This window comes from Cicer arietinum, chromosome 3, assembly GCF_000331145.2.
Source record: "Cicer arietinum cultivar CDC Frontier isolate Library 1 chromosome 3, Cicar.CDCFrontier_v2.0, whole genome shotgun sequence".
Lineage (NCBI taxonomy): Eukaryota > Viridiplantae > Streptophyta > Magnoliopsida > Fabales > Fabaceae > Cicer > Cicer arietinum.
The window spans coordinates 61,630,630-61,642,451 of NC_021162.2; the positions used below are offsets into that span (position 1 = coordinate 61,630,630).

Below are 11,822 nucleotides of genomic sequence, written 5' to 3' on the forward strand. Positions count from 1 at the left end.
CTGATATTGCACATGCTGTTGGTACAGTTAGTAGATTTCTGTCTAATCCAGGTAGAGAGCATTGGAATGCTGTGAAATGGATTTTGAGGTATCTTCGTGGTACTACCAGTTTGAGGCTTTGTTTTGGAGGTGATAAGCCTACTCTTGTGGGATATACTGATTCTGATATGGCTGGAGACATTGATTCCAGAAAGTCTACTTCAGGCTACTTGATTAAGCTTGCAGGGGGAGCTGTGGCATGGCAATCCAGATTGCAGAGGTGTGTTGCATTGTCCACTACTGAGGCAGAGTTCATTGCCATTACAGAAGCATGCAAGGAATTGTTATGGTTGAGGAAATTCTTGCAGGAGCTTGGTTTTGTTCAAGATAAGTATTTGCTATTTTGTGATAGTCAAAGTGCAATTCATCTTGGTAAGAACTCAACCTTTCATTCTAGGTCCAAGCACATTGATGTTAGGTATCATTGGATACGTGATGTTTTGGATGCTGGGTTGTTGGAATTGGCCAAGGTTCATACAGATGATAATGGTGCTGATATGATGACCAAGGCATTACTGAGAAGCAAGTTTGAAACTTGATGTGAGACATAGTTGTGAGGGGGGGATATGTTGGGTTTTGGGCTCCCTTCCTATGTGGAGAAAGGCCCAATATGTGCAAGTCCATGTGTCTCACTTATCCAAGTGGAGAGAGGTCAGATTAGTGGGTGTGAAAGAGCTGAATTCAGAGAGAGAGGCAAAGAGAAAAGTGAGAGAGGAAGAGCAAACCCTATTTTCGCATAAAACAGAGCAGCTGCACTAAATTCGCGATTTCTCCTTCGTTCACCGTCGGATCGGGCTGAAATTTGGACAGCAGGTTCGTGACTCGTGGTACTTCATTCTGACCGTTTGGATCGTCGATCAGAGGTCTGAGGTGGGAGAAATTGGATTCGGACAGCAGCAGTGTTTCTGGTTTTTTTGCTGAACTTTTTTCTCAATTTCATATTTGTTTTCTCATTGTGTTGGCTGATCGTTGTGCTAGTTACCTTGCTGTTTTTGGCTGGTTACTGAGCACGAATTTGTGCCATATTAGAAACTCTTTGTACCCATATTTTGATCATAGTGGAGCTTTATTACTGGCTTGGTCCCGTGGTTGTTTACTTCTCACATTGAGAAGGTTTTTCCACGTTAAAAAATTATTGTGTCATTTGTGATGGTGATTTTAGTTGCTGTGATTATTTGTTGATTGCTCCTCACAGATTCTTGCAAGTTTGGGAAATTGATTATCCGCTGCATATTGCTCTGTTAGAGTTGTTATTATATTTGTTGTTGAATTTCCTATCAAATTATAAATATGATGCAATTTACTTTTTTAGTGTGATTGTTGTGAAGGCAAAGTAGAAGAACAACAATGTCCCATACGGCAAGAAAAGCTCCCAAGAAAGTCAATCCCATGAAGGTAAGAACACCCATATTTAGTTTGCAAATGTGTATCCAATTATAAATCATCAATGGAAAATGGTCGGTTTATTTGCCGGGTAAGAATGAAGACATGTAACTCAATCAAAAATAGTATACTACCAATTTATGTTCATTTTGTGGGTCCCAATATTGTCCCCCCTCATGCTGGAAAATGACCTCAACTAATAAAGTTACAGTACCATTTAATTCAATGCACACCCGACCAAATTAACAGGGCTTATGTACCCAAAAATGTAAAAGTTAACAAGGACATCAAACTCTAATAATAGTTCATCAAATTAATAAATTCATAAATATAATTTTGAAATTATAAAATATCAATTAAAATAATTATTGGCTAAATTTTTACAGTTATATATTCTGATGTAATATTGTATTTGAATATGTAGCTTATCAACGTTGATCACATATCAATGTCATCTTCTCAAAGACAAATTTACTAACGAATTATTTTTCTTAAAGATAAATTTATTGGATAGTTGTAATTATGCATAGATTAGTTATTGAAAAGTTAATCTAAAATATTTAAAATTCATAAGAAAATTAATTTATATTGTGATAGCATTAACATGAGATCAACGCATAAATATTACATATTCAATTAATATTTCACATCATAGTTTCTAATAGTAAAAATTTAAATATGAACTATTTTAATTAATATTTTATAATTTTAGAGAGATATTTACTGATTTTTAAAATTCTTAAACTAATTTGTTTTACTTGAAGTTGCATACTCACTAAAACAAAAAAGGCTTCTATTCAAATGTAACCACCGATCTAAAATTGGAAAACTATCTTCATCAAGGAAGTTTGATTTCTTGAGGACTACTTACAATCACGTTGTCCATAAAATGAATACATACAAATCAAGACAATCATGTATAAATTTACGTCTTACTTTATACAAGATGTTAAAGTTGATTGTTACAAATTTCTTGGTATACCATTCCAAACTAGTAATTTAGCTCAATTAGAAGCTCATGGTCTTTAATTGTAATAATGTGTATATAATGAGTAATGCGTCCAATGATTGTTCACTAATTATACTTTAATTCAAATCAATGTAGTGGAACATTACTGAGTTGGATTCATTTGTAAGAATTTGGTTGCTCATATTATATTTTAGTGCTCCCAAGCTGTCGAACATAATGTCATATTGATTCTTTTTCACCAAAAGAAATATATTGTCGTTTTGGAATTTGAAATAATAAATCTAATTATTATGTCGAATATGAATTTAGATAATTTAAAGTTAATAATTACTAAAATGAATAAATAAATATTGAAATTATATATATACATGATTGATCATATATGTATATTTAATATTAGTCATTGATTTATTAATCAATGATTGATATTATTTACTTTTTAAAGAAACTTATCTTATTAGTAAATATGATAAGGGAAGAACCACCTACACAAAAACACGGATATAAACATAACGGATCTTCTCACTTTCTAAATTATTTATTTAATTTTTATAATTTTATAATTTTTTTTAAACATTAAAATTAAGGGAGCTTTACGATGTATTAGCAAATTAAAGGATTTTGATAAATTACTTATAAAATTAATAAATTAATGATTATTTTTACAAATAAAATAATTATTTATTAATTTACAAATAGTAACCCAGATCTAACAGATATTTTGATTTCAGTTAATGATGATGTTATATCTTCAATCAGATTAATTCTTAACAAATTAATTAGAATTTAAGAAAAAACTATTTCGTAAGAAAAAAAAAATAATATTTCATAGTTTAAAAATACTAAACTATTTTTTTACATTTTATCGTAAAAAGTAATCATTATTATTATTATGAATAACAAAAATAAATAAATATATTTTATTTCACCAACACTTTTAATAACTAATATTTAATTATTATAATTTTTTAAATGATAATGAATAATTTAAAAAAGTTATTTAACCATTAATTTAAAAATTAAATATATTTATACATGTCGAATATAGCATCGAAATTCTCTAAACTTAGGATAACAATTCGGTTGTTTTACTACCATATTATATATGTGGAACGAATAAAGCCACGGATGCACAATGATATGACTAAAAATTTGTGTTCAGCTAATTTCAACTTTATAAGAAACCTTATTATAAAGCATGGATTCGTAGATACTTCCTCAAATGAAACTATTGCATGATTAATTGTACTATTTATAAATAAAATAACAAATTAATATGCTCTTCTCAAATGCATGTATGTCCATGACAAACAAGTAAGTTTAAATTTACCGAGCTTATTGGCTTAATATAGACTAGCTCATGAGCTGCACTCGATTTGTTTATCTATTTTCTTTTTTAGTTATAACTATTTGTGTTTAAAAAGTTTGGGCCCCATGTAGGCCCTTTTATTTGGGCTTATATTCTTTGTCTTTCTTGGGTCCTACCGGCTACTATAGGCCTATTTTTTAGTTTCCGATAATGTAAGTAAAATATGCTATCAAACTTAATTATGAAAATATATGTAGAGGTGGATAAGCAAAAATTAGAGCGCGGATGAACATTTACTCTGTAATATAGACTCTCTAAATTTGTCATTTTACTATGATATTTTATTTTGAATAAATTCATTTAAATATAAATTTGAAATTACGGTTACACTGTAATTCTTTTTAAATCAACACTATAATTTTTTTTTAAACTCCAAAGTGTTATTGTCGATAAAATCAAAGTAGCAAAATAATTTTGATAAATTAACTGCCAATCCAAATATTAAGTTTTGTAATCAATGAGAATGGATTGAATTTCTTCTAGTATTTAACTTGAGAATTGCAACATTGCCCAAAATAGTTTTATTGAATTAGTGCACTCTTAGCTTTATACTTTACTTCGACTATTTTAATTTGTGTTGATATGAGACTTTGTTTTATGATATGATATGAGACTTCTTTATTTCAACAACAAAAATGAGACTGGAAACATAAGTTTTGAAATCATACAGTGTATTATATATTGCTCAAATCATTTTAGTTAACTAAATACAATTGAGTTAGCTATCCATATACATAGGACACCAACATACAATCGAAAACCATACATTTAACATCTTAAAATGTAGAAACAACTCTACAAAAGCATAAATTAATAAAATAAAAAATCATAGCTAGATTAATTGAAAATGAACTCAATTCATCTAACTATACATCAGACATTAATTATATATAGTTAATTAATTAACACTTAAAGAAGACAGACAATCTATATGATTTATTATTATAATTATAATTATTATATGATAATAAAATGATGTGAAATTAAGTTGCTCGAACTAGTGGTGAATGAGGCATTGGTGAATGAGGAGACATCATATGAGGGGACATAACATTCTCTTCAAACCTTCTTGATGAAAAGCTAAGCCTTAAATTACTATTCCAACGTTTGATTTCAACTGTTTTACCCTTTTGTCTTCCAACAAATGCTCTAATTCTCATCAATGCAATTTCAACAGTTTCATCATCCATGTTAGCAAAACAAACTCTATACCAACCTGGCTCAGAGCAATTAAAAGATGACCCTGGTGACACATTAAGCTTCACTTCATTAATAATCAAACGCCACAACATCATTTCACCTTCAAATGTTTTTTCTTTCAACAAACTCTTCAAATTCATCCAAAAGAAAAGCCCTGCATTACTTGGTAAACAAGTAATGTTCACTTTTTCAAGTCCCTTTGTGAAAAATTCACGCCTCTCTTTCAACCTTCTTGAACTCTCTGCCAAAAAATTCTCCACAAACATGTTGTCCGAAAGCATTGAAGCTAGGAAATGTTGCGTCTGCGACGAGACTAATCCGAAACTCGACATTTTTCTACCACAATTCACAACTTCGTCGTTGTATGAATAAACTAAACCGACACGAAAACCTGGAAGACCCATGTCTTTGGATAAACTATAGATAATGTGAATGAGGTCTTTTTTGCAGTGTTCAATTTCTTGTAAAACTTCTGAAACACTTGTGAAATTCGGAGTGGTGAAAACTGTGCCAGCATAGATTTCATCACAAACTAAATGAATGTTTTTTTCATTGATGAAATTCACTATGCTCTTTAGTCTTTCTTTTTCAATTGTTGTTCCTAAAGGGTTTGATGGATTTGTTATGATTAAACCTTTCACATTGATTTTTTCTGATTTTGCTTTCTCATAAGCTTCTTCAAGTGCTTCTCTTGTGATCTTGAAGTTGTTGGAGCTATCACATTGGACAGGAATTAATTGCATACCAGTTCTCCAACATAAGTCACGGACAAATCTGTAATAACACATCACAAATTTATTTGTTAGTCAAATTAATAAATAAATGTAATTTTTGTTTCATATATATAATATGAATTCAAAGACAATAGGTGAAAATGTGTTATTGTGTTAGGTAAGAAAATCTTACGAGATAACTTAATTAAGTGGTATTTGTAAACTTTGCTACTTCATTAATTAAGTCATATAAAATGAAGCAACTCAAATCCTATATGTGGTCCTCAGGGTCAGACAAAGATATAAAGTTGACTATGGATTTAAGATTTTTCAATGTATAGAGCATAATTAAGAAACATAAAGTATGACCATTTTTAGACAAACAATTGTAATTGTGAAATTTTATATAAAGAAGAAAAAACGTGAATCTTATGTGTCTTGAGAGAATATATATTGTCCAATAGCACATGCCATGAAGTTTCTTTAACCAAAATTTGGAATTGCAATTTATAAAGATTTCTTGCCGTGCAAAAAATTTGTAAACATCCAGCTTTATGTTTTTATTCTAAGTTGAATAAAAGATGACCATATATATTCAGATGTGGTCATGGTTTCAAAGGTCAATGACAAGTGTCAACTTTAACTATGATTTACTAATTAAATATTGGCAACACACATGATTGTTGACTAATGAGGCAATAGCAGCCTGCTAGCATATTAAGAGCACGCACGAAAATTGCATAATTTTTTTTTAATATTCCTAGAATTTGCTTCGTACTACTAAATTTTATGATTTATTCATTGTTCAATTATATTGGTTCGTTTTATTCAAGCAAATAATGCTAATTATTCATTATTTTATTTTAAGAAAAAAATAAATCTTAAAATCCGTATGTATTCATTTAAAGATAGTACATTAAATAAGGACTATTGATTTTAATTTTGTTTCAAAAATGATGTGTGAAGGGTAGTTTTTGTTTCTTATATAGTGCAAGAAATTAACCAAGAATAATTAAATGTAATGTAACTAGTAAAGTTTGTCTTAATTTTTAACAAGTGATTTAGGAAATTAATTCTTAGTCAAAAATACATCTGACTATTTATCTTATTAAGTGGTCGAAGTGTGATTCAAGAAGTTGAGCTAAAACACTTAAAAGGAGTTTGAAAACAATTTTTTTTATTCAAACTCTATTACTACTATATCATATTATCATATTATGACAATTAACATTTTAACCTAGGAAGACTTAATTTAGTATCAACAACTCTTCTTAATATTTTTTTTTATCAACAAGGATATAAATATTGGCAACACACATGCTAGTTGAATAATCTAGTTCAAACAGAAAAATAATATTTGAAACATTAAGAAAAAGTCATGAAAGATGCAATGCTTTTGAATGATTTTTTTACCCCCTTTTATTTAAAGCTAGTACACTTTTTAAATAGCTAGCCCTTAAATGAAGCCAATTGGGTTCCCTTTAAATCAAAACAAAATATTTATTACACTTTCTAGAAGCTTTAATCTTTTTCCACTTTTAAGGTATGCTTGAAATAGTGTGCATATACATTGAATAAAAACATAAAATGAAAAGAGAGTTTAGGTTACATACGCTGGATAATAAGGGCTAGGAACCAAAAAAGCATCACCAGGATCAGCCAAACAGAACATGATTAACTCATTTGCCCCTGTTGCTCCACCACTCATCAATATACGGTCAGGATCAAATCTTACCCTACCACCTCTCACTTTTGACATAAAATTTGCCACAGCCTAAATAATAATTAAAAAAAATTAAGAACTAAAGTCACTTTTTATGATCAATTTTTCTTTACAACATTATGAATACATTTATAGTGAGACTAATAAATATTGAGTTATTCAAATGTTGCTTACATTTCTGAATTCTGGCAATCCATGATAGTCCTGAAAGTTAGCAATATGTCTGAATTGATTCACTCCTTCTGGAGTGCAAATTGAAGCCTTTGGATTATTCCTTATCCACTCTTCAATCAGATCAAAGCAAAGCTGAAAAATTAAGAAAATCATATATGAACACAACAATGCATATTGGTCAAATTACATATATCAAACATGCAATTAACTACATCAAATTGTGTAACAAATTTTACTATCTATAAAACATAATATTATATGGATACTTGAATTTTAGTTCTTTTAATCTTAACACACATATTAAAAAATAATAAATTTAAATAAATTTAGTTTTTTTTTTATCTTTCATTCATTAACTAAAAATAAAATTCATTTTATTTTTATTTTTAAAGATACAAAACATCGTCAATTGCATCTAATTTTCAAAAAAATTAAATTTTTATATAAAAATTTGTGACGGAGGGAGTATTTCAATGGTAGAAAAAATAGAAATGGCAACGAAAATTACTGACTAAAAAAATAAAATCTTTTTAATTTTCTCAATACTAATGTAGAGATAGATTAAAAAAAAAATTATATTTTTCCTCTCTAATTTTTTTTTGCCAATTTAATTTCTTTAGTAGTTTTTCAAGCTTTGAAACCATAAATAATAATAATATATGATATATAAAATATACCTGATTTTCAGCAAGACCCATTTGGATAACACCCTGAGGATTTTTTGTGGGATGAAATGGGTTTGATTCATAAGCCTTCCAACCATCAAAATAAGGTGAATTTTCACCATGTTTGTTGTTGGTAGCAATCTTGGACAAAAGCTGGTGACTCTTACTTTCGAAACTCATAATGTCTAGTTTCTTGTTTTGTTTGTATTTTTCGGTGACACTAGATTGCAAAGAGGTGTTTGGAATTTGGAAGAGAATGTATGGGAATTTATAAGAGGGAGTGTGAGTGATTATTAATTATGGTGGCAGATGGTAAGGAGAGGAAAAGTCCACTTTAAAATATTGTCAAAAAATATGACCATGACCAATCCCTCTAAAGCAAAAAATTAATATGTAACGAAATAATGGGTTTTTGCTTCTGTTGGTCAAACCTCTTTCTAGTGCATGCTTGCGTGTGTTCTTATGATATCATCAACTCACACCTCCTATCTATGTAAAGTGCAAAAGGAATTATACCACCAACAAACTCTAATTTTATATTTATATTCAATTTCATTTATTAATTAACTAGCTAAATTGTATGATAATGTGAATGTGAGAATCATTGGTGGCCTAAGAAAAATAAATTTTCTATTATAATTTAATAGTTGTCACAACAGTTACGTCATACATCAATTATTATAGAAGATCTACTACTCTTAATATAATTAATCATTTTCTTAAACAAAACTAATTTATACTATGTAGTACTAGATCTTGTGGAGACTTCTAATTTGATGAATAAATATGTTTTCTATATTTAGATGGTTACATAGGATGTAATAGAGTCGGAAGACATAGAATAATATAACATCAATTTTTAAAAAACAAATCAGTCTATATAATTTAGTATATATTCTACTTATGAAGACATAGAATAATATAACATCAATTTTTAAAAAACAAATCAGTCTATATAATTTAGTATATATTCTACTTATTTTCATCTTATACCGTAAAACTAAATATACTCAAATGATTAAGATATATCTCTCATTTAAGTGGCGTCGAGAGAAGTCAATGAGTCTCTTCTATAAATAACGAAAGAACTATTTCAAGTATATACAGACCTTATTCATAGACAGACCTCTAATTTATGGAAATTTGATTATTTTTATAGACAAATATCAGTAGTTATCGAAAAAGAGAAATATTAATAGCAGTGATTCATATCAAAATCTCGTATATATAACTTATTTGGTGTCCATAACCAAATTTACCATTGAATTCATTGGTGTTTCTTAGTTTTCTTTTTGGTGTGTCTTGTTATTGTTTTTGTTTCTCTTATATTTAGTTAGAGTATTTCTTGTGCTCTTCTTTTATAATTATTTAATAAAAAGTAAAATGAAAAAATTTATTATAGAGGATAAATATCCAAGAAGTTCCCTACGAAGCTACTCATGCTTCGTTCAAAAGAACTAGATAGAAAATATATCCCAAAATGAAAATATGAAGAAGAAAAGTCCAAGACTCCAAGTAGAAGTCCAAATGCCTTCTTTATTAACAGTATTGTAACTTATATACTTAGCTGTGTGAAAAATAATATATAGACACCTATCATGATGTAGATAAATATTTTAATTTTTTATGGAAAAAAGTAAATAAATATTCTAATTAATTCTAAAGAGAAGTTGCAAATTGTGCAGGATTAACCGCTCAAATTAAGATAACATCTTAGAACTGGTTCATATTTAGATTGAATTCGGGTCTTAATCTTCAATATTCCAATTAGTTTGTTAATCTTGTAATGCTTTAAATAGTCTAATTTGTGTTTTCTTTTTTCTTAAATTTGATTATAACATTGTTACTTTGTACTTTGATGGGTACAAGTAATTCTTATATTCTCTTAATTCATTTTGATTTTTTTTTTTTAAATTCTAATCAATATATATGAGGACGGTAGTCTCAAACATTTGGACGGTACCAAATGATTACTATTTACATACTAAATGTTTTAAATAATTTAATTACATACAACCAACAATATTAATATCATTGATAAAAGTAAAATAGAAAAAAAATATATATATATATATATATATTATATAGAACCCAAAAAATATTGTAAAATAGGAAATAAGGTGACTTGATTTGGAGGGAGGGATATATAAGGAAAATAACAAGTAACATTTGTCATTTAATATTAATGTCAAAATTAAATAGATTAATATCCAATTATTTCATTTTTTCTATTTTGACATGCACATGGGACGCACATATATGCTAAAATATCTTGTTTATTTTTTATTTTTTTTTAATATCAAAATCAAAAGGACAACGCAGGTACTGTAAATCTCCACTATCACCCTTACCTTGCTACTTAAGTACAGTTTACAACAAGCCTAGAATAATCTAAATTTTGCATAAAATTAATTATACAAACTTTTTGATGTAAAAGATATATAAAAGAAGAAACAAATACTGTTTTTCATGAAGAAAGTATAGTACATATATATTTACTAAAATCTTCTATAAGATTGAATTTTTGTCTTTTCAACAAAAATTAAGAAAGGTAACAATTTTCCTCATTTACATGAAATAATAAGATTAGAAAAAAAAGAGATAAGACCGAAAATTTAAGTCGGCATTTGTACTCTACTCTGAAAAGAACAAATTTGAGTATATTGACCAAAACATACCGCAATAACATTTTCCATTTAAAGGGTAAGGTAGAGTTCTTAATTATATGACCCAAAACATGGGTTTAATTAGGGTTTGGACCCCACACACACCTCACACGCTTGATTCCACATTCTCACAATTTTGCCAATTTTGGTTGCTTGCTTCTAAGCACTTGAATTATTTATTACTAAATTTAGTAAAAATGAAGAATGATGAAACACTTCCAATTTTGTTGGGAAAACTTGACACTTTTTGGACGTGTAGACCACACATGGGAGTGATAGTTTCAACACATAGTTCAATGAAGACTAAAATGGAGAGAACCGTACATGAATAAAACTTTGTCATGGCTTCTTACGCGGTTGATTATATATCATTCGATTCATCCTTTGAATCTTGCTCATAGCCAATTAATATTAATGGGATACATGAATTTTATTGCCAAACTTTTTTCTTCTATAGTTCAACGTACTTCTACACTATCTAATTTAGATATTTTAAATCAAAATGGCTAACATATATCTATATCTATGTCGATCGTACGCAACAACAAAAAAATACCAATCACTTCTCATGTGCACTAACTAATTCATATTAAGGTTAATTTATGTGTATTAGTACATTGAGAGTATAATTTTTAATAATCAAAATTTTTTTATTGAAATTTTGAGTACAACTGGTGCTCAATCATACAACGTGAGAAATGATCATAGCATGACCACAACCCTTTGAAAACCAAAAATATATATATCAAAGAGGCCACCCAATTTAATCAAGAACAATCCCCTTATATAAAAAATATAATTAAAAAGTTGATGTATTTTATCTTAAATTTTAATTAAATATAGTAATTTTTTAATTTTTTTTTGTTTATAATTCCTTACATATGAAATATTAATCATTTATATTTCATTACAGATGAAAT

General features: G+C 28.2%; 1 protein-coding gene across 1 annotated transcript; it reads right to left on the reverse strand.

Moving 5' to 3' along the window:
• Positions 1-4,411: 4,411 nt before the first annotated feature.
• On the reverse strand, positions 4,412-8,509 carry LOC101495414 (1-aminocyclopropane-1-carboxylate synthase-like). Its single transcript, XM_004492740.4, has 4 exons — positions 8,249-8,509; positions 7,572-7,703; positions 7,288-7,448; positions 4,412-5,735 (listed from the first exon to the last, which is right to left on the reverse strand). The coding sequence occupies exons 1-4, from the start codon at positions 8,414-8,416 to the stop codon at positions 4,745-4,747; spliced, it is 1,452 nt and encodes a 483-aa protein (XP_004492797.1). The 5' UTR covers positions 8,417-8,509; the 3' UTR covers positions 4,412-4,744.
• Positions 8,510-11,822: the final 3,313 nt, after the last annotated feature.